Source organism: Drosophila virilis, chromosome 5, assembly GCF_030788295.1.
Source record: "Drosophila virilis strain 15010-1051.87 chromosome 5, Dvir_AGI_RSII-ME, whole genome shotgun sequence".
NCBI classification, from domain to species: domain Eukaryota; kingdom Metazoa; phylum Arthropoda; class Insecta; order Diptera; family Drosophilidae; genus Drosophila; species Drosophila virilis.
The window spans coordinates 13,853,705-13,876,795 of NC_091547.1; the positions used below are offsets into that span (position 1 = coordinate 13,853,705).

The 23,091-nt window shown below is 42.3% G+C and overlaps 3 protein-coding genes across 14 annotated transcripts in view; 1 reads left to right on the forward strand and 2 right to left on the reverse strand.

The window, feature by feature from the left end:
* LOC6625567 (guanine nucleotide exchange factor DBS) overlaps positions 1-23,091 on the forward strand; it is a 41,209-nt gene that overhangs the window by 14,225 nt on the left and 3,893 nt on the right. For 8 of the 10 annotated variants that reach the window (XM_070210383.1, XM_070210385.1, XM_015173810.3 and 5 more), the window contains exons 10-14: positions 2,204-2,374; positions 19,957-20,073; positions 20,580-20,675; positions 22,462-22,647; positions 22,720-23,037. In XM_070210383.1, the coding sequence (XP_070066484.1) occupies positions 2,204-2,374; positions 19,957-20,073; positions 20,580-20,675; positions 22,462-22,647; positions 22,720-23,037 (888 nt within the window). Of the gene's footprint in view, positions 1-2,203; positions 2,375-14,471; positions 17,032-19,956; positions 20,074-20,579; positions 20,676-22,461; positions 22,648-22,719; positions 23,038-23,091 lie in introns of those variants that run through there. The other 2 variants (XM_070210390.1, XM_070210391.1) reach the window with 2 other exon arrangements.
* LOC6625566 (kunitz-type serine protease inhibitor homolog delta-dendrotoxin) lies at positions 6,226-6,900 on the reverse strand. Of its 3 annotated transcripts, none has more exons than XM_032435727.2 (3): positions 6,745-6,900; positions 6,524-6,687; positions 6,232-6,466 (listed from the first exon to the last, which is right to left on the reverse strand). In XM_032435727.2, the coding sequence occupies exons 1-3, from the start codon at positions 6,830-6,832 to the stop codon at positions 6,464-6,466; spliced, it is 255 nt and encodes an 84-aa protein (XP_032291618.1). In that variant the 5' UTR covers positions 6,833-6,900; the 3' UTR covers positions 6,232-6,463. The 3 variants fall into 3 exon arrangements, with proteins under 3 accessions (XP_015029890.1, XP_032291618.1, XP_032291619.1); XM_032435728.2 differs by having other exon boundaries at positions 6,235-6,466; positions 6,530-6,687; XM_015174404.3 differs by having other exon boundaries at positions 6,226-6,687.
* On the reverse strand, positions 7,715-10,772 carry Ir41a (Ionotropic receptor 41a). The gene is made up of 8 exons (XM_070210392.1): positions 10,601-10,772; positions 10,291-10,535; positions 10,075-10,231; positions 9,772-10,019; positions 9,584-9,719; positions 8,883-9,502; positions 8,719-8,827; positions 7,715-8,661 (listed from the first exon to the last, which is right to left on the reverse strand). Exons 1-8 carry the CDS (start codon positions 10,644-10,646, stop codon positions 8,255-8,257), a joined length of 1,968 nt encoding a protein of 655 aa, XP_070066493.1. The 5' UTR covers positions 10,647-10,772; the 3' UTR covers positions 7,715-8,254.

Sequence of the window (23,091 nt, forward strand, 5' to 3'; positions counted from 1 at the left end):
TTTTCCAGCTTAACTTTAGGCAAACAATTCAAATAGCACAGAGTACCCGGAGGCACTTCATTCTAGAATGGCTTTAAAAATAACTCTCCGAAAATAAAAAATAAAAATCTGCATAAGTTGCACAATTTTTCGCACACAAGTGTGAGTTGTGCATCAATCCATCCATTAATAAATTCATCAAAAGCATTTTCTAATTCATATTGATATATTTTATTACATTAATTACATTACATTATTACATTACTTATTACTATTATTGGGGTTAAAGATAGATTATATTTTGTTTTTATTTTATCTGACGAAGATTTCACAGAGTATTTTCTTTAACCACTATGTAAATAATTAAAAGTCCACTCGACAACCCTGAAAGTAGCCAGCAACGATTTATGGAAGCATGGGTCAAATAAAAAACATTTTAGTACATTACAAAATGTTTGTTTGGTTAGCGCATCGGCAGCTGCAACATATTATTTGATCAGCTGCACATGTTGAATGGACTTTCGCAGAAACCCACATAACTGGTCACTAGCTGCCAGAGCGCAGCCTGCCGCCTGCCTCCTGCCGCCTGGCTGTGTTGAAGATGCGCCAAAGTCATGTTGACAATAAGCCCGACAACAACAGCGCAGACTTCGACGCGTCGGAAGCGAAAGAGAAAGTGGCAATTGAACTGCCGGCGACCATTATGTAAAATGTCATAGGTCACGACCTCGCCAAATGCCAATTGCCCTCCAGGCGCAATTCAATTATGCAATTGGCATCTGTCGATAGATAAGCATGCAGCTAGGTAAGCAGCCTGCTCATCCCAAAGCCCTCGAAAACAATACGCTTATATAAACGAGTAGCTGATCCCAGTCTCCAGGCACCTTCTATTGATGGGACCCACGGATAACTAGATGCAAAAAAACTAATATTAACTTAAACTCACCAGCAATCAGAATTGTTTATTTCATATTTGTGAACGATCAATATGTTCACTTGGATAATTTAAATTTAATTCGAATTCTATTTCAAATTCCAGTCGATTCCTATTTTAAACGAAAGATTTGTGTTTCGATCTCAGACTAAAGGTGTTAGGCTTTCAAACGTAGGTTCTCATTTTCTCTGGCGATCATAATTATTTTAAGTGATCCATAGCATATCCCGATTACATGGAATAGACAAAGGGAATTTTAAGATTGGGTTTTTTGATCATATCTCGAGTACTATATGATCAACAGATACTAAATTTAGGTTTAGGGACAAGGGAAAGAGGCAGACGTCTTTAGAGAAACCAGTACGCTTTCGGTGTGTACGTCAAAGTGACTCAACTGGGCGAATTACTATTCTATTTCCTGCTTTTTTATTTTATGCAAGCAGAAATCACACGAGAGTACCGCTAAATTTTCCTACATTGAAACACACCTTATCATTTTGCATAAAACCTAGAGCCATATGTAATTATACCATACGAGTTGGTGAAATGTATGTGTATTATTTTTCAGGTTGATTTACTTTTAGTTTACATTGAAGAATTATCTACGTTAGAAAATTAGTTCGCTACAAAAAAGGCGTAAGTCGGAATTGCCTGAACGGAAGATATCCTCGCTTATTTTAAATGCCTTAGACTAAAACCGTACGGCTGACGCCCTTCTTGTACGGCATTAATATCTCTACTTCTAGTGGCACACCTTCACACTTTCTCTTTGCAATCGTTTCTCTAAGAACTTGAGTCATTTAATGTCGCCCAACGCGAACAATAAGCTAAAAGTCTAAAATTGAGAGTAAAGTCATTGAAGAATATTAGAAAATCTGCTCGTTAGGAACGAAACCGTTTTTATGGCATAAATATGTATTTGACTAAAATGACAATAGTCGGCTTAAAGTTCCATATTCAGTCAATAAGTTTTTCTTTTCTTTGATAGGCTGTTTGTAGATCACGCGACTTTCCAAATGTGGTTTAGTCGCACGAATTATTGCGTACATAAACACAGAAACTAATAAAAAGCCGTTTTTAACGCTCAATCTACATCTTTATGTAAAAATTGTTTTCCCCGATTGACTGTTGGTGATTAAACTTGTGGGCAGGGTGGAAAATGAATATCTAAAATTTGAAGAAACATTAGCTGATCTCGCTTTGCTTGCAAGCACATATAGAAGTGATATCTGATGGATTTAAATTCGAATTAGCTTTAACTTTAATAATCCTTATAATTGTGTGTTGCAGGTTCTACAGCGTATTGATGATGTTTCTTTGATGTGCGACAAGCGCATTGCGAGCCTCAAGAAACTGGCTCTGAAACCACCGCGTCCAGTGCAGCAGGTTACTCCAGAACCAGCCGTGCCGCTGCAGCCACCAGGTGGTGCGCCCCATTTGCTGCGCCGTAAACCAAATAAGGTAAGTGCGCATTTACAGTTGTCGACAAAAGTATTTTTATCCATTTATTTCGTGCCGAGTCCGCCCACTCTAATAACACTACGCAAGAGACCCGCACTGGTCTTTAATGTGCGGCAAGGCTGCAGCCTGCTACCCAAAATAAGCAATATTTTTCTATTGTAAACTTTTGAAATAAGTCATAAATTTATGTTTACACTTTTTACTATTGACCAATTTATTTTATGAATTATTTTTGTGTTACATATATACTGTTACTTTTTGCTCCAGTTTTTGTGAAATTTTAACCTAGAAAGATTAGTAACTGAGATATTAAGAAATCAAAATTGATTTCTTATATAAAAAGTTATTTTTGTATATAAGATATGTCGAACAAATTTGCCATCCTTAAGTTCCTTTATGCATTTTAATATTTGGGTCTTACGAACCTTCTTTCTATTATGATCAAGAAAAATATGTTTGTAGTTTGAGGTACATATATTACAAATGCACAACTCAATTAGGCTCTTGTGCAGGGAGTAGGGTGATTTTTTTGTGGGTAAAGCATATAGAAAACAACTGAGGCTTAAAGAGAAGCGATGCAACAGTGGTTTATTAACCAGCGAATCACTGAATATGCGATGCGTTTTTATTTGCATTTGAAATGCGCGCGCAAAGCAAATGATTCCTAATTAAACAATGAACCGCCGCTTGAGCTTACCCATTATAAATTTAACTAAAGGGTATAATCGAAATTGGTGCAAGGCCTTAAACTACTTATCTAAGAAAGAAGGGGCATACGAAAAAGGATTTGCAGAGAAAAGACTAACTCGGCGGGATTAGACATGCATAGGTGAGCACAAATGGGTATTTCAGTACAGCCAACATGAATGTAGGGCATTTAAGAGCCAAGCACACCCTGCTAGAGCACTCTTACTTGTTGTCTTTTGATTTATTGTACAAATTTCAAGTTCATTGTGCGAAATTCACACGATGCTCTGCTTTATCTGTACAAAAGATTCAGGCCCGCGGCTGGGGCCAATTGTTGCACCGACGCCATAAACCAGCCCAAACAAAAGCCTACGGCAAGACAAAGCCGCGACGGTTTACCTGGCATGTGATAAGACAAATGCCAAGCACAAGTTTCACTTTTGCTGGCCGCACAAATCGTAGATTACCACGGAGACAACGCCGACCCACAGCTCGGGGCAAGCTGCGCTAACTGCGCTAACTAACCACAAGGGGTATGCGACTGGCCCATCAAAAGTCGTATGAGGTCCAAATGGTTCCGAAATTTCATAATTACCTACTGTGCGCCGGGTCCGAGCCAAATTAGTGCAGACAGCGCATAATTGAGATGAATGCCGAGTGTCGTTTACCATTAGGTCTGCTTTGAAACATTTACATTAAAAGATTAGCAAAGTGTTTACCCTCGGAGCGTCAAGAGTACGAGGAGTACTTAGTTTCTAGTAGTAAATTAACTTAACTCCTCTGACGGATGCTATTTTCTGTTAGTTCCATATCGATTAGAGTTTGCATTAAGTATTCACAGTGGTCACTTTCTAACTGCACTGATTTCACGTCCACTTCTGATTTAATTGGACTACTCGATCCAACCACTGAAGTATATAAGTTGCACACAGCGCGGAAAAGATATTCAATAATGCAGTCGGGCATAATCATAGATGGAGTCATTTTTCTGTTAATTCGATCTTAACTGCACTTGTGACGAGCTGCACAAAAGGTTGCAATGGAATATTTCCGCTGGGCAGTGAGAGATCCAGGAAAAACAAATTTACATTGCCCCATTGAAATTCAAAAAAAAAAGTATAAAAAGTAATTTTCATAAATGCAAAGCATTTCCTAAGTATCTCGTTCAAATTACTGTTAACTGTGCGCATTCCCGTTGCCTCCAATTTCCTTTGACCACTTTTCACTTGGCATTCAGAAGTCTGGAGATAAATGCCCTGCTGTTCTATGCATGGCTAACAGATTTCTAATGCACCAATACAAATGGAAACCATAAAGAAGCCAAACTATGTATATACATATATTTATACCCCCTCCGATCAATCTAATGCTGGTCATCATTAATCTTCATGGCAAATGTAGCTCTAGATCGACTGGGGAAGATTCAATTCAATAGATTCAATTGCCAAGCGTACTTCTATTGTACATAAATGTGATATTTATAATAAGTATATAAAACAATTCCGTTCCAGCCGAGGGTATTCCAGGAATTTTCATAAATTTCATTGAGCTATCCCGCCTCCAATATAAATTTCATACGTCCATATATTTTAAAGTACTCTTGATTAATTCACGTTGTTATTTGAAATAGGTTCGTGCAATACCTGAAGAGAAGAGCTTGTTTATTATGAAATCTTTTAGATTTAAATAGACGGCCGTTTGGGGAACTCTTTTGTCTACATATTTCAGAGAAGACGTGCTGCTTTTATGCGTGGCTCATGTTGAGTACAAATGTGGCCAAGTTGGAAGAAGAAGAAGGTGGTGCAAGTTTTTGCTTTCTGCTAAAATGCAGTTTTTGCCATTTGAATTAGGCTGACAGACGGCGGCGGCCTGTGGCAACTGCGATCTGCAGCGGCTGTCGAGATGATTGATGTCCAAGTCGAGCTATTGTCTCCAATTCTGCACTGACACTGTTTAGTTTTCTAAGGTTTTTTTAACAGAGTATTTGTATTGCTCCAGCGACCCGTTCTTGCAGCTTTGTATGCGGGGCATGAGAGTATTCGGAAGGCCTTAATGCACTGCGATCAACATGTGGGTAAGAAAGGCATTTGGAAGTAGTATAGCATTAGCTTCTTTGCAAAACATTTTGGCATATGGAGCCAAGTTTTTGCTCTATGTGCATTGTGTTGAGGTGGCTGCTGCGATTTCACCTGCACAGGTGGCCATTAAGCAACTCTTTGGCCTGTCGATTAGTCAAGCAAACAATTGAAAGTCGTCTTTACGTGCAAACAGTTTCTAATTGTTTACTGTTTTTATCAGTTTACATCGAATGCAATAATGCGGCATGTCGCTCATCGAGGAGATGAACACAGTTGTCGGTCTCGGCTGTGTATGTTGCCGAAAATGGGAGTATGATGGGGCATGGAGGGGTATCTCCCTGCTTTCGTCTGGCTTCCCAGTTGCCTTTGCGTCTCTTTCTGTGATTGTTGCAATCGAAGCTTTTCCATAATTAAATAATTAATCGTCAGTTTATTAGGCCCGTGCATAAGCTATGCGCTCTTTCACTTTCACATTTGTTTAAACATCTATCCATGTACCCAAACGCATACACAATATGCGAGATATTAAACAATTATGAGACGACGCCAATTGAATGTGTCGCCGCGTCGCGTCGCGTTGTGCAAAGTGAAATATTTTTATTGCTGGCATTGTCAAAGCAACGCACGTAAGGTTAAGTAAGTGCTGCAGGCAGGCAGGTGGCAAGCAGGCGAACTTGTGGCACGAATATCTGCGGGCTTCCAAATATGCGAGGGCCTTTTCACCACCTCGGCCTGCCCGCAGTGGAGCTCGGAAAGTAGCTCTGTCACACAATGCGCCCCCTTTTCAATGGGTGTTGCACTTTTGCCTTCTACTTACTATTATTAATTATTGTGAAAAACAAAAAAAAACACATTTGCATACAGCGCACTGAACTTGTGCGGGGCCGTCGCAGCCCAGTCAACCCACTTGTCACATTTTCTCAGCTCTTAATGCACTTTTTATGCACTCTACCCATTGCATATGGGCAACAAAGGGTATGATGTCCGTTCCAAACAGAATGCCGCATCGCCAACCCCAACCAGTTTATATTTTTATTATATACCCATTGCTCTCCCATGTGCTTATAATCTTATAATTATAACAAAACATTTTTTCAACTGAGTTTAATTACAATTCATTTTACAAGGTATCTCGCACAAAGCACTCTGGTTTTCTTTGATTTGGATGAAGTGAATTCGTCAATATGCATACAATATGCATATGATGAGTGCATATATATATATTATTTTTAGATACTTATAATAATAACCCAATTGCTTAGATGTAAATGACATGGTACTCGGCTAAGGTCATGCTCGGGAAGTGTCCTTCGAATTGGACTAGTTACTGAAATTAAATAGATTTTTGTGATTCTCTTGTTCATTGAACTCAACGATCACGAACATATACACAATATTGCTCGCACTCGGACTTCGTATAGAAGCGGTTCGTGTTGCCGCCGCAGGTGGAGTAGTCAAAAGGTAGGCAGGACTTGTGCTGTCGGCTGTAGTACCACATGCGCGTGTGGGCACTGCAGCGTCCGTAATCGGGAAGTTGACTGCAAATGGCTGTTGCGAATCGAGTTTTAGTGAGTTCCTGGCTATTTATTATGAACATACACTTACATATATGGTTTACTATATCATCGATGGTCCAGCCCATCGTGTCCGAAAGCAGCATTAGCATCAGCATGAAGCAGCAGATCCTTAACATTTTTGAATTCAATTATTTGTTTGGGCTTAGACGATTGCTAAATAATACAATTCCATGCACTGAATAAACTGAGGAGTTCCACCTGCCTTTTATAGTTGAGTGCCAAGTCCAGCATGCTTTACAATGAGTCACATTTTAAAGCGCTTAAAGTCATAGATAAATTAGCAGACGCAGCCTATGAATTGATTTTAATAATAAAACGAATGCCTTACAGCTTTATTCGATAAATATATTAACTTCTGTTTTAATGTGCATACAAGTGCATTTCACTTTCACTATAAGTGCTGGCAGCTCCAAGTGCAAATCCGAATTCAAATCTTTCGATGAATTTCTCAAAACAAAAACAAACTGCAACACGTTGTGAATGCCAATCAAGATCAAGTCAGCCAAGAGCCGAAAGCCAAATGCACAGCCAATTAGTCGCTCAGTCTTGATGTTTCGTGCACGCCTCTCAAGCCGAGAATTTCCATCACACGTCGTCACTTCACAACAATGACATGGTCATGAACATGCAGGCGACCGGGCAGCCGGGTACTCAAGCAGTCAGGCCTTGCCGAAATTTCACACTTGTGGCGGAGGCTACTCTGGTGGTATGCTGAGCAGGCCAAGAGTTCATTGCTCCTGTGTGATGTGACTAAAACGTATCTGCCCGATACGCAGCCCATAATCTGTATCTAGTCACATTTTATACCCTTGCAGAGAGTATTATAACTTTGTCTCGAAATGTGCTGTCGAGTCTGTCTGTTTCTAAAACTAGTCTCTCAATTTTAAAGCTATCGTCATATAACTTTGCATACGTCCCTCTTTCTGTTCCACGCAGTACATATGTCGGTACCGACTGGATCAGACTAATATATCATATAGCTGCATAAGAAACAATCGGTCGAAAATAAGTTTCTTATATGGAAAACTTTTTTGTTTTTCTAGATATCTTCACCAAACTCAGTATAAACCATGTTTACGAGCCAAGTCTTATTAGCATTATGAAAAGGTTTGGCCTGCAAGGGTATTAAATCTTTCGGCGTGCCATAGATAGCCCATTTTTATCGTTTTAGTTGCAAACACGTACCTCATCTATGCCATTAAAGCTCGGTGAAGTAAAAGAAATATATTTTAGTTTTTTAAGTGCATAAATCGCAGAGTCTGAGAACTTTCACGAAACTTCCGCATGTCGCCGGGTCTACCGCAACATCTGGTCGGCAACATCTCTGAAGATCGTCGCGCGTTGGCCCTTTGAATATGGCGCGTCGCTCAGTGAAACTACCATTAAATAAACCATTGCGCCGCTTGACACTGTCTTAGATCAGCAGTGCCCCAAGATATAACTGTGTTGAGCTACATAAAGTGAAATCTCTTGATGCCGATGATTGCAAAACATTGCGCAAAAGGGTTTCGCAATACTCAGCTACTCAGATACGTTTGTTAGAACCTCATGATTCGCCGTCTTTTGACCTTGGCAGCCATCAATTCGGCTACGAATGCCATTAAAGCCACGGTAACGCCCAGGACCCAAACCAACAATATACCGGCAAAGTTGGACATGGCCAGAGTGACTGGCTCAATATTTATATCCTCCTGACCGCCGCCTGACATGGTGCTCTCCACCTGCTGCTGTATCTGGACATTGAGATTGTCGGCCACCACACGGTACTCCCAGTACTTGTCGAACCCGGACGAGTGCCAACGATAGACCAGCGCATTAAAACGCTCGAGCAGTGGCCACAGACGTGGCACGAATGCCACTGTGTACTCATAGTACAGATCCTCCTGCATAATAACCATGCGTTCGATGGCCTGCCCGGTCAGGTAATCGCCAATGGCAAAGTGACCTAAGGAAAATACACTTGGTGTGTGGAATGTGTATAAAAAAGTGAGCAACTGCATACCGAAAGGCAGACGCTCCACGGTGAATCCCATACGATCCCGCTGCGCCAAGTCGAGTAATTGGTCATCGGTGTAGACGTGAAAGTTGCTCAGAAGCTCGTGCACTAGCGGCTGGAAAAGATCAAAAGCAATTGGGACGCAGTTAATTTGCAGAGCTGCTACTTACATCATCAGAGCCACGAATCGATGAGACCCACGCTTGTGAGTTAGCTGCCCATTGTAGTTTTTGGCTACGCATACGCTGCATCGTGTCGGCCGCCTCCCCTAGGCTGGGTATGGTCAATATGCTGGCCAGACCGCCTCCATAGATGCTCGTAATGATGATGTCGTTGAGAAAGCAAGCAAAGAGCAGCACGCGCACTGTTACGGAGCGCGCATTACTGTTGCCCGACTGCGATATGAACAACTTGAAGGTGGTGACCAATCCGAATTTCGTGCTGCGCCACCAGCCTTCCTTTGGATCTGAGTTAGCGTACAGCTCCTGCTCTCGCCTGTGCGCCAGCACCAGGCCCAGCGTCTCAATGCCCAGACAGAACAGTACGGCCGCCCAGAGCGTACCTTGAAACGGCTGCAACGGCAAATACCAGCTGGCCAGACGCAGTGGCGCAGGCACTAGACACGTTATGCCAGAGCGCGCCAGATACATGGACAGGTCTAAGTAGGTGTAGTCATCGTACCAGGAGTACATTGCGCCAATACAAATGTCGACCTTATGCTCGATAATCATGCCCAAGGATCCGTCACCCGTCATGTTCGGGTAGATGGTGCCCCAGTCGTAGGCGTCGGCTACATACAAAATATATTAGCACCTACCTTAGGCTGGGTCCTAGCACCAGTCGTTCCTCATCAAGTGGGCGTGGTACTTACATGTGTCTATCTGCACCGTACAATTGAATTGGGCGCAAAAGCTGAGAACTACACGCGTCTCTGTGCCATCGATGTACACTTTAGATAGTTCCGAGTCGTCGGGCACTCCAATATCATGCGCATTGCTCTGACTGCCCTGCACGATCGAAAGTCCATCAGTTCAACAGTGTCGATTTCAATGTACTTACATATTTGATGACCGTGTAAGGCCTGTAGTCAAAGCCATTGATGATCAGTTCACGTCCCTGCAAGTTTCTCAATTTGTCAGGAAAAAGCGAACTGTTATGCTGAAATCGCTGGTCCAGCGCATCGTAACGATCCAGTAGCTCCAGCTGATCCGGCCGTTCCGATCTGGGTCCCACATACTTGTTGGTTTTGAGCTCAAAGTCAGTCGCATTCGCATAACTGCGCACCACAAAGAGTATGTTGGGCTGGTCTGAAAATATTGTACTTATGCCCTTAAACGCTCCGTTCAGTCTCGAGCCAATTACCCTGGAAAAAGAAGTCTCGACAGCATGCTTCCTCCAAATCCTGTGCCACATGTGCAAATATGAATTTGTTGTGTAACGAGCGCCATATGGAATACATGGCTGCCTGTGTGAAGGCGGCCACAAAGCGGGGAATATATTCACCAAAGACCAGGAAACTCTGTCAAATATAAAAAACTCTTGTGCATAATTGCAATGCCCCTTTGAAAAAGTGATTACCTCGCAGTGTGACATCTCAATGGATAATGTGAGCTTAAGCAACAAATCATCGTACACGAGGTCGCGCTCCTTTAGCTGCTGCCTTTTGGTTGATGCATCAACCACATTATCCTCGAAGCTGCTGGCCAGAGTGGCAATGTTGATATCTATAAAGCTAGGGTACTCGACAGCTAAGTCCTGGGGCTGAAACTCGTAGTCATCGTGCCACAGAACACAAATCGTAGTCCCATGCAAATATCTCTCAACTAAGCAAAAACATATTAAAAACTGCTCAGCTCAGCGAGTTACACAAGCGTGAAAATACACTTACTGATGATGTTCAAAAGAAGCGACCAAGTCTTGTCCGCAAGTAACATCCCAACTGGCTGACAAATGGGTCTGACGGTGTCTATAGCTCTGGAACAACTGGATTGAATTGACTCGTTACGCTGTCAATTGCCATTGAGGGTTATTATTGGCAGACAAACTTATTGGTAATCTGTTTGTTCATGTACGCAAATTAGGCAATTGGCCAATTCGATTCTAAACTGTTTTCTAAGAGGGGGACAGTTTAGTCCAAGCAATTTATTTCGGTTATAAAAACAAACATACAAAGAACTTTTATTGTTTTTATTATGTAGTCCACGATATAAAGACACGCTTCTTCACATTCTGTAAGCTCAATTCTAAAAATCAATCGAACTTATACTTTGTTAAAGTAACATATTTAATTTAAAAATAGCCATCAATTACTACTAACTAATTATAATTAAATACTTATCTTGGGCTTTTAAATACGATTCCTCAGACAACTTTCATAACAGAGCTGCCTTCAATTCTTGGCTGAAGTCAGATAATTTTATTTTTAAATCGGATACAAATATATTTTTAATGTACTTAAAACATTAACATGCCAAATTGATTTTAAAGAGTCAAGAGCAGTTTTTAAAATATTTTTCTAAGTTTTATTTAGTTTTTCTCAATGCAGTGGTATTCCCCTGTATTTATTTGTGGCCTGCCGTCCAATTAAATACTAAATACGAACATAATTACAGATCTTGATAACTTAGGACAATTGCAAAGCTTCGGATTAGGGGAAACTGAAGCGTTTTCGCAGACAATGCGGAAATTAAAAAAAAAAAAAACATAAAGTGCATAGAAAGACGAACAAAGTTTTGAAAGTTGTTGAAAAGAAAGAAACTTTAATTGATTTTAAATGAGAAATTAAATGCGGTAATACTGAGGCACAAACATAAGCACGTGTAAGTATGCGTAAGTCAGAAAGTATATTATCGAAGGGAAAACGACTTTAAAGTCTGCTCCGGACTGCGGATCGGCGCGAAGGGTCACTCTCTTCTCTCCACTTTCTAAGATTTAAAGCTTATGCTGACCCGCCTGCAATCCATGCCGCAATCAGACTGTGACTTTGGGTAAAGCTCTCCTCGACTTGCTTGACTTTTGCAAAAGAAACACAATTGAGTCTTAACGATATATAATAAGAATAATAATAATAATAAAATACAAATAATAATATTATGATAATAAAAATAATACTTAAAATATAATAATAGTTCAAGATTTGTTTACGCTAATTGAACTTCATTTTTCATTAGCTCAAATTCCAGTTGAATAATTTCTAGATTATTCTACTTTTGTGTTTAAAGACAAGCATCCGTCTTCTATTATTTGTCTTCAACTTTTAAATAAAACTATAAACGAACGATAAAAGTTGACAAATGATAGAAGATTTTATTCAACTCCTCAAAGCAAAAGACCATTGTTTGTGGATTGCTTTTCTATTGTAAAGCTTTTTTTTCGCTGACTTTTCTTTGCTTAGTAGCAATCATATTTTGGTCAAACAGAAATTGACACAATTTTCTTATTTTGTTTGAACATATTATTTTGCTCTTTTCTCTGCTCCACCATTCGATTGAGGCCAAATTGTTCACAGACCAAAAACGAAAAAGGAGGGCTATCTACGGCACTCCGAAGATTTAATACTCTTGCAGACATAACCATTTTATATTCCGCATAGATCGGCTGTTGATACTGATCAAGAATATATATACTTTATGGGATCGAAGATGTCTCCTTCGATGCGTTACACTTTTCGAGACAAAATTATAATACTCTCTCTGCAAGGGTATAACAAATATTAATTAAAGCTGACCAGAATATAAGCAATGTTACGCAATCGCTCACAACTATATCTTAAGAGTATATATATATTTTGGGATTAAAATATAAACTGAGTGTCTGATTGTATGTTTATATACAGAGTGCATATATGGTTAAGTTTTTTGCTCATTGAACAACAGACAAAACCAACAATTATGAACATCATCACATGAATAACAATAAACAAAAGAACGATGGTCACCATGGAACTTAGCCCGATTTGGTAATACCAATGTCAATTTGAGCAAACGAACAGACAGCTTATCAAGGCAAATACTCGCTTATTGTGACTTTAACTAAAATTAAAAAGGGTTTTAAATTTGCGACTCAATAATACGAGGATTGGAATTTCCAAAAATGCTGATTAGTCATTCTCTATATTTGATAATTTTAAAATCTAATTTTTTCTCTTCTATTTTTCTATTCAATTTTTATGTCTCAAAAAAACAAAGAATGGTTTTAAGTAAAATTAAGATTATGTTTTGTTATAAATCTGATTTTATTAAAATCATCATGTTGACTTACCGATCCTCCAGACGATATTAATATGCGACAAGTTTCTCTAGAAATATTACTCTGCTAAATTTTTTGAATTTTTCATTCTTTTTACTATGCTCCTTATATATATTCAAATTCCTATCAACATTATATTATAAATAGTATATTATGTTTTCAAAGTTAACTTAATTATACAAAAATGTTGATAAAGCAGCATGTTTATGAGGATGTACATACATATAGTACATACTGAACATATATTACATCGTTATGCCACAGTTGAGATTAATTGCACGCTCAGAGCTGCACGCCGCATTAGGTTTTTCACTTTCATCGGTTTGGGCTTTCCTTTCGTTGTTGGGCTTAAATGTCAACGGTGAGTCGGCCGAATCGGGTCTGTTTTGGGCCATGAATGCCCGCTGCGCCGGCAATGAAATCATAAATTAATTTTACGATGCGAGCTGCGAGCTGCGAGCTCCACAGCTTCAGTTTAATGGAATTACATTTTCTTTATATGCAATACTTTATTTGTTATGAGATCATTTCTCTGGCTGTGCTTGGTTTTGTTTTGCTTTGCTTTTCTTTTCTTTCCTTTTTCGTTTTGTTTAATTTAATGAATGAAAAGTCAAAAATTTCTTGCTGCACCGATTTCAGCCGCGTTTCACTTTCCATTGAACCCCCCGTGTTTGGCCATGGTTGACTGTTTGGGTCGGTTAGTTGTAATATTTGGACTGCAGCCGGCTGCTTCGACTCATGCGTAATCCTTTTGTGGGCGCTTAGCTTCCGTTTCACGTAATTTCACAAGCGATCGCCTTCAATGCCGGTGACGCCCAAGACAACATGCGCGAGTGTAGTGTAAGCCAACTATTGCATGCTCTCATCCATAAACGGATCAGCACGAACGTACAAATTAAGCTCTTTATTGGCAGCCAGTTTGCAATCATATCCATGGCCACCACATCAAACTATCCGCTACATCTATTCATATGTGGATGCATGTATATACGTATGCATGTTTACACAAACTCAAAAACAACAAATTATGCTTATGGCAGCATATAATTTTATTATTATATAAAAAAGATTCCGTTGCGCTAGTCAGGATTAATCATTTCAGTCTCAAATCAAACTAATTTTCAAGTTCGATAGACATATATGTTGCAAGCAATATATTTTGTCAAAATTGCGATATTATATGATTTCATAGATGCTGCACTCGGAAATGTTTTGTTATTCTTACCAGCCATACAAATTGGCTAAAAATTGAATATAAACGTTTTATGTGTTGACAGGTATAAAATATGCTCCTAACTTTTATCTTGCCCCGTTTTTCCGCTACTCAAAGACAGTTTGGCAACTCTGCCATGTAAGTTTTTCCACACACATATAGCTTTATATGTGTGAAAATATATAAATAGATTTCTTGTTCTGAGAGCAAGTTGTGGTCAATGCCCGAGATGTGTGCAGATGCATCAGTAGCAACCAGATCAAGCAGGCGGGGGGCAACTGTGAGGCTGAGGCTGGCATTTAAAAAAGATTTCGTACGCTGATTTTGTTCGATTCAAACCGCACGCAACACGTTGCATGCAACCGATCTAACCAAGCTGGCTTGCCGTCAACAATCGAGCCGTGCGCACGACAGTTTGAGCCGATCTTTCGAAGCCGCAACAGCGTTGCGCATCGCAATCCAAAACGAAATCGAATCAAGTCGAGTCGCGTTGGGAGTTAAAGTGGACAAGTGCCAGAGTCATCGCCGTTATTTGCATAACTATGAAGGGTTTCACGAAGTGCCGAAAGGCAGACGCCGCGTGATTGGCCGTTTTTTTATTGCCACATAAAGACGCGATCAATAAAGTCGCCACAAAGGCCAACCACGCAAATGGACTATCTGCATTTGCATTAGAATAGGGCAAACCGGGCGGCGATGTTGGTGACAGTAACTGTGACTGTGAAATGTGACTTGTGAAATGTAAAGCGAATCTGTTGCAATTTTTGGTTTTTTGTGTCGAGCGTTGTTTTTGTAAAGAGACTCATGTGAAATTGGACCACCTTGTCCAAATCGATAAATCGATAAATAAAAGTGAAACTTTCGAAACGCGTCCAAGGAAAATGCCCATTGGAAAAGTGCCGCAGGCGGTGACCCGCAGGCCGTCGGCCAGCGATATTCCTAGTATGGACAGCACAATCGACTCACGCATGTCGACCAGTGAGCTGCTCCCGATGGAGCTGCTCAAGGTTAACTATGTGCACCAGTGCAAGCAGGCCATGATGCGCAAGTCAAACGAACCACCACCCACGCCCCATCTAAACAATCCCGCACGCTTCGTGGGCTATCGCCGGCAGCCGCCGCAACTGCTACACAGCGTCACGCATGTGCCGAGCAGCGTACGTAAGTCCGTGCCTGCCCTGCCACCACCCACGGTCGAGTCCTGGCTGTTGCTGGCAAAGCAAACTCCGCAACCGCCGGCACAGCCAGCGCGGCCGGATGAATTGGACTGCTGTTGCTCTGGTTCGGGCTGCTCGTGCTCGGACTCCAACTCGGACGCCACCGAAACTAGTACCGTGACACCGGACTGTGAAAAGTCACAAAGCTGGAACTACCGTGACGTGCGTCGCGATTTGGCACGTTCCGGCGCAGCAGCAGGCATCAGATCCCGCGCTGATCGCATTGCCCGCATCGAAAGAAGGGACGCCCAGCTCCAGCCATACTCAAAAACCGAAGCCAGCGAATACGGACTTTCGACAGCCGGCGAGTGCTCGGCGTGCCTGCGCCAGCCCGAGCCAGTCCGCAAGCTGCCGCCATCGACGAGCCGGGTGCCGCTAAGGTCGCGCATACCAAAGCCTCTGCTGCTGCCCAATGAGGCAGCTCCGAACAGCGAGGCAAACGCGCAGCTGCAGCGTCGCGTAAAGCAGTTGTTCCAGCAGGACATGGCCTACAATCCGAGCTCAGCGCCCAGGTGGATGTTCCAGAAGGCCGGAGGCGGCCACAGTGCAGACAAGGTGACGCCATTGCCGGAGCAACAGTCACCGCGCCTGCAGCTTAGGCCCAAGCTGGAGCGTGTCCACATACGCAAGAAGCGCCAGCCGTTGCACATCGTCAACCATCTGGCGAGAGGCGGCCCAAGAGTAGCCGCTCAAGACACGCCCCTGCATCAGAATCCGATGTCGATTGCCAAAGTGACGCAGGGCGAACGCATGAAGCGCTTTTCACTAGAAAGCTGCTCGGACTCTGGAGTTTCGTCCTCGAACGATGCCAAGGAGCAGCAGACAAAGCAAACGAATCTGCAGCGGGACGAGAAGTGTGTCAGTTGTGTGCAGATACTGGAGACCCAGCTGCCCGAGAAACACAAGCAATATGAGAGAGCAGCTGGGATCACGCAGCCGAAGGCCCATGTCGATCCCAACGACGTGCAGAATTTTGCTAAAAAGAACCTTACCAAGGCAACGACAAATGAACTCCTCACGGCCGCCGCCGTTCAAGTCAAGCAGTGCAACATCGAGAAGGAGCGCAAACTGAATAGCCTGAAGCATCGGCCGGAGCCCAAGACGTCGACCACAACAATTAACATTGACGACAGCTGGGTGCAGGAGTCGTGCATTGATCCCTGCGACGATTACATGGAGACAGACTCCCTGATGCTGCCCCCTGTGCCGCGGCCCATCAGTAAGCACAACAATAACAACAGCGTCAAGATCTTTGTATGTAGCACGGGCGATGATAGCTCAGCTTGTGCCCAGGCGACGTCGTCGGGCGCTTCGACGTCCTCGTCCGGCTGCGGAGGCTCGAGTCGTGACAATAGCTCGTTGTGCGAGTCCGAGCAGGATTGCTGCTCGTGCGCTGGCCAGCAGAATACGCCAAGTCCCAGCTGTCTGTCCAACGACTGTTGCAATGCCATCGGCGGCGTCTTTTGGAACAACGCATGCTACGATATTGAAGCGGATGCCGGAGCTGGCTGCTGCTGCAGCATATCCAGCTGTGACGATGATGATTGCTCCTACTACGAGGGCGGCTTTGGCGCCAGATTGGATCACGTTCCGGGGCGACGCGGCGAGTTCCTTGTACGTAACAATAAGCTGCTGCGAAAGGTAGGAGACAAAAATGCTGAGCTTCCCGCGCCATTCCAGACCCAATAATTATCAGCCTTTAATTAGGCGGAAGCTTTGCAAAGTGGCTCGAGCCGCGGCTCTTGGTTTCCGCTCCCCATCCCGCCCTGCCAGCTCCATTCGTTTACACACTTGTATACATATTTCCCATGTTCAGCATGCGAACAGCTTCCACCACGGCTTGCCTGGATTTGAGTTCCTCATTGCACAGCTAAACGATTGCACCATTATTTCAATTGAGCGGGGACCCCAGGGTTGAGAATCTTTCGTCTTTACCATTGGCCAACTTGATTCAAGCATTTGTTTCTCAATTCGTTGGGTTTCAAACTCAGTTTTAACTTGCCACAGTTTTGATAAATTTTAGTTTTTAACTGGCGGGAAATGGATGAAATAGTAATATCTGATAATAAGATCGTAAATACGCTCTTTTAAACGTGCAGCGTGAGTTCCAAAAAAAAATCACTATGCAAAACAATAAATCAATTAAATCATACTCATATCTGCATCAAATTAAATAACTTATTGTTTGTCAGAAATTTTCGATGTAACAAACTGGCGATATACAAAAACATCACTCGCCACGATTTGAGAAAAACCACCTTCAGTTTCAGTTAAGATGTTTTAAATAATTTTTAATATATCTATGATCCAAATTAATTGACGAGCTTCTGGGCTTTGATATGATTACCCACCTGTAGATCTATGGAATATGGGTTTCGAAACAAACATGTTAATATGCATGACTTTGACATGGTTGATGGATCATGTCCGGGTTGATTAGTGTGCCAGTCGAACTAAAAATCCACGGTCTGCAGCAGGAAATGGGTTTTGGATGCGCCCTCGCCTGCACGACATGCTTCAATGACACGAAACACCAAAACTCAGATCAGGCTAGGAACTGCATAGCCTATGCCCATTATTCATACATCTATTCAAGACGTATCTGGGCTGTACTGGAAAATGTATTATCTAACCGTGAGTCGCACATCCGAAGACCCAAAGGTGAAGGTGGCGTGTACTGTAGTATTTTGAGCGTGTGGCAGGAAGCTTCGTTTCATTAATAACAACAAAAGCAAAAAATATGTACCAACAACAAATGCAAACACTTCAGCATTTGATTTGGCTCGTTGTGGTTTTTATTTCGCGGTTTCATAACAAATTACGAAGACACCATAGATATGTAAAAATACCTGCATGTTTATCACTGGCGGCGCGAACGGGGGCTTCATTAACACCAGACTATCGGCATTATGTGGCATAAGCATGAGCCGTTGTTTGTAGCCAGTTAAAATTAAATAATTGCCGACCACTAAAACCTAATATAAGCGGACATTAAACGACAATTTGCGCTTGCTACGGCTGCCCCCCTTTGACGTACATGGCTTATGGATAAATACGTAAGTCTTCTACAGGTATCGAACGCGGACTCTCACTCTCGCGCACCAAAAAATAAACAAAAAAAAAAAAAACAAATCATCACATGGCTTAGTGCGTGCCGCATGTACCGCTAACACCTTTCACTTTCTCTATTGTTTTTGTACAAACTACCAATTCGAAGCCGAATGGATTTGGCCTCGTCCACTGCCCGGTGGAAAGAGCTCAAGAATCTTATCTGGGAGACAGTGCTACTCATTCTAACAAATTTGACTATTTTGAAAATAATCAAATTCCCAACTTTATGACCTAACGGTCTATGCACACTTAGACTGGATTTCTCTCTGTGTGTGTGTGTGTGTTTATTGGCCTCGATTTGAGCCGAGTAAGCACACAAATTGATGTCAGCAAGCTGGGCCGGTTGAATGCCCAGCTAATCTCAATGCCCAACTTCTCGACCTTCAGGTGCTTTCCAAACTCACTCGAATTGTCACCTCTTCATTTGTGCGCGATGCGAAGTCACGGAAAGTTGTTTTCGGCAATTGGCTCGCTAGTTTTTTTATGTTATTACGGGAACATTGTTAATTAATGATATTTTTCTCACTCATACTTTTATACGCACTAATTATTGCAACTCGCCAGCAATATTATTGTAGCCTCTATGTGTCATCTATTAACTGTGAATAAGATCATTTTTGAGAGCAGATCCTCGCTAGTCTATGTCACATTAATCACACTTGTGGAAAGTAAACGAAATCGAAATGAAAATGGAAAACCTAACTGAAAAGTGAAGAGCATGTAGTAGACCTTGTTATAAACAATGAACGAGCCAAAGAACTAAGCCAATTCTGGCCAACCAGCCGAGGCTGCAATTAAAAGCAGAAACAGACTGCGAGCAGCTAACTTGGCCAATCGGGCTGCAGATTTAGAAAGCGCCAAGACTAAGCAGCAATTATCTAATACACACCGATGATGAAGCTAAAGTAATTAAAGCCTCCCACTGCTTAGAACCTACCTACCTACCTACGAACTAGGTAATTAGACTAGTGTTGCCCAAGACAGCCAGCTAGCAGCTCCATTAAGAGCGACTAGCTCTTGTTTAGGAGGCACACATGAAACCACAAAAGCGTGCAGGCATGAAAGTCGAACGGCAAGCGGTCAAACTGAGCCACAAAGCGAAAGTGGCAACAGAAACCCAACCAAGTTGGGAACAAAACAAAAAAAAAGAACCGTTTTCCACATTTAAATAAACGCTGTCTCTAGTTAGAAAAGTCTCAGCGCTTGCTAAGCTGTCGAAACCTGAAGATTTTTGTCAAAAAATCGCTGCCAGACAAAGATCTATGTCAACCGTTGTTTCTTCTATTAGCAGCTCTCTGTTTTAATTTTTGTCTTCTGTTGAGTTCTGTTCCCTTTGGAAGTTCGGGCTTAGGCATAAGTATACGTGTATACGCCTAAAAGTCGTCTATTTCCTAACCTTAATTAGCGTTTCATTCAATTTATTTATAAATATTTTGTATACCTTTATATTTGCAGACTGGCATACATGAGTTAAGACCCAGATCTATGGACGGTGTCATTGACTCGGGCGTTTCGTTAAATGGCGACACTGGCTCGAGTCCAGATAATGGCGAACTCATCCAGAATCAACAGGTTAGTCAACAAATCAAATTGATGTCTAAAAAACGATAAATATTGTTTTGTTAAGTAATTATCGAAAGTATGCAATAAGATGGAGGTGCTCATCAGACAAACAGACAAAACAAAGATTAATATAATATATATATATATATATATGTATCAACAGCCTAGGCAATATATCCTTCTGTCTACTAACTACTACGACGCAAACGAACCTTTCAGTTTTAAAGGCATCGTCATTAAGCCTTGCAGTAAATATTTTGAATGACACGGTCGAAAATTGAATTTATATATCGAAGAGCGTTCAGTTTTTGGAGCTTCAAAATTCTCCGCGCATATCTGAAAAGCATAAGCAAGGGTTGTTAATTTTCGGCGTGTCAAAGACAGCTGTTCTTTAATTTCTTCAGTGTTGATTGGAGGTACAGGGGATTTTGTAGTCGAACACACTCAACTACAGCTTTTGGTTCATTAAAATAAGTAGACTTATTTTACTGTTAATATTAATTTTCCATTTCCAGGACGCTGAGGCGAGAAAACTGAAGCGAGGTCACGTGCTGTCCGAGCTGCTGGAGACGGAGCGGATCTATGTTAACGAAATGAGTTCAATTCTTAAGGTAAATATGAAATGCATTTGCAATAGCTTAGTTAGAACTTAATGTGTTTGGCGAGAAAGGAAGAGAGAGAGAGAGAGATGTGGATAGATACAAAGATAGCGCTGGATAAATTGGGTGAAACATATGATGAAGAGCATGAACCAACGGTAAAAGCCTGCCCAGAATCATGAAGCGTGAAATGCAAGTCTTTGGAGCTGCCCAGTGGTCAGCGAACTGAAACCAATAGAGTATCTGTGAAGTTGGAGCTTGTTCTTCTTGGTGCTCGAGCAGCGCTTTAATGCCCCCGCTTGTAATTAGTGCATTAAACCCATTAGGCTTTAAGTGGCAGCGCATCGAACTAAGAAGATTCCATAAATAATTTGTAACCGATTCTAAACTGGTGGCCTACAGCCCCCAGCCAGCTGCTGGCAATCATTTAGCGATCGGCTCTTGCGCGTGGTGGTACAGCAAATCCAAATCCGGTAGCTCGACTCGAATCAACAGCAACAGATATGCGTTACGGGGGCTACGATCTGCGAAAAGCTTCAAAACCGAAGACACCGGGTAGCGAAAGCTCATTCCGGCTGCGACGGGTACAGAATACGGCATGTAATATTGTCGGGCGATTCAATATTAAGTTTGGTGATTCGCTGATCAAGCGATTTAGTTGTCCATTGTCTGATGCCAATGAGCCTCGTGACTCACCGCTTTCGTTCCAAGGCTCGCTGTTTGACTCACAGGCATCCTGTGGCGGTCTAAGTTATCGCCCGGCAGATTTCCGTCCACGGTTTGAGTCCCTTGGCGCGGATCTTGGCGGCAACTATATATTTGGGACAAACTTGTGCAACTTTGCCACTCATAATATACTTAACGGCAAGTCAACAATCAAGATCATCAACACCCTACAAGAGTGCGAAGAACGCGAAGCCTCCAATAGTGATCGAGAGCTTGGAGTGAAGTTCGATGGTGAGCTGGTGCAGGAGGCCGCAAACCACCCGATCAAAGTCTACGATAGTCTTCAGCGCTTGAAGGATCAGCGACGCACCATATTCAAGGAACTCATCGAATTGTCCAGCTGTGACGAGTCACTGGAATATAGATTGGTCAAGGACTATTTGGAGTCGAATAGCTACTCCGAAATAGAGAACGACACAGAGTTTAAGGACTATCTGCAGCGTAAAAACTATATGGATATACTGGCTTATTTGGAGGACAGTGAGCCCAAAAGCCTCATGTCCGTTTCGTCCTCGTTGGCCAGAGCCCAAAGCTCTTTGGGCTCGCTGAACAACACCAAGGTCCTCTCGACGCCAAAGTCACTGAAAAGTCCTAAGCTGGTGCCCGCGCTGGACACCCAAATGTGCAGCTCTTGTCGATCCAACTGGCAAAACAGTCCCAATGTGCTGCCTCTTCCAGGTGGAAAAGTTGATAGTTTACGACAAACAGAAACGGCTGTGGCCTTACGGAAGTCGGAATCAGATGGGAACAGCTCATACCACGAGATACTCAACTTTTGTCGCCAGTTTTTCGAGGAGAGCTTTAATGGCGACGCCGACGCAAAAGGGCTTCCCGAGTTCAGGGACACTAAGTTCAAGATGGCCAAGTATAAGCGCATTCTGAAGGACTTTGTTATGGCACAGGGATACCCTAGCGTCGAACAGTATGTGGATCAGAAATTTGCCCAGTTCATAAACAGTAAAATAAATGCTTTTTACGATCCCGAGAATTCGCATGTAACTTTCAGCTTGACTTGATTCGTACAAACTTTCCAATACTTATGCCCTAATATCTCTATCATTTTCATTTGTAGGGCTACTTCGACCAAATGCAGTCGGACGAGCTGATGCACCTTGTTCCTGCCAGTCTGCAGGGCAAGGAGGAAATACTTTTCGGCAACCTGCACGAGCTTTTCACTTTTCACAACGAGATCTTTCTCAAGGACCTGGAAAACTGTATTTCAACCACAGAGCTTGTGGCGCTCTGTTTCGTGCAAAGGGTAAGTTGATAAATCGATATAATCTACCCAATCGGATCTACCTTGTACTCATATATACCCATGCATTTTCAGCGGGACACTTTCTATCGGCTGTACTCGTTTTATTGCCAGAATATACCGCGCTCAGAGCGATTGCGTGAGACGCTTGTAGACACTCACCTATTCCTGCAGGAGTGTCAAAAGAGATTGGGTCATAAGCTTCCTCTAGCCGCGTATCTGCTAAAGCCTGTGCAACGGATCACCAAGTACCAGTTGCTTCTCAAGGACCTGCTGCGCTTCAGCGACAGCGGCAGCTGCACTAAGGAGCTGCAGAAGGCGCTTGACTGTATGCTAATCGTGCTCAAATGCGTAAATGATTCAATGCACCAAGTGGCTATTACAGGATTTCCGGTAAGCAAGCATGTTAGATCGTTTGGTATTTGATACATTTGTGTTTTTATCCTC

Coding starts and splice junctions, on each gene's coding strand:
- LOC6625566 (XM_015174404.3), bottom strand. CDS start 6,832: ATGTTAAGGATCTGCTGCTTCATGCTGATGCTAATGCTGCTTTCGGAC. Junction 6,688..6,744: donor TGATATAGTAAACCATATAT/GTAAGTGTATGT, acceptor GATTCGCAACAG/CCATTTGCAGTCAACTTCCC.
- Ir41a (XM_070210392.1), bottom strand. CDS start 10,646: ATGTTACTTGCGGACAAGACTTGGTCGCTTCTTTTGAACATCATCA. Junction 10,020..10,074: donor TCGAGACTTCTTTTTCCAGG/GTAATTGGCTCG, acceptor CAATATTTTCAG/ACCAGCCCAACATACTCTTT. Junction 8,828..8,882: donor CGATTCGTGGCTCTGATGAT/GTAAGTAGCAGC, acceptor GATCTTTTCCAG/CCGCTAGTGCACGAGCTTCT.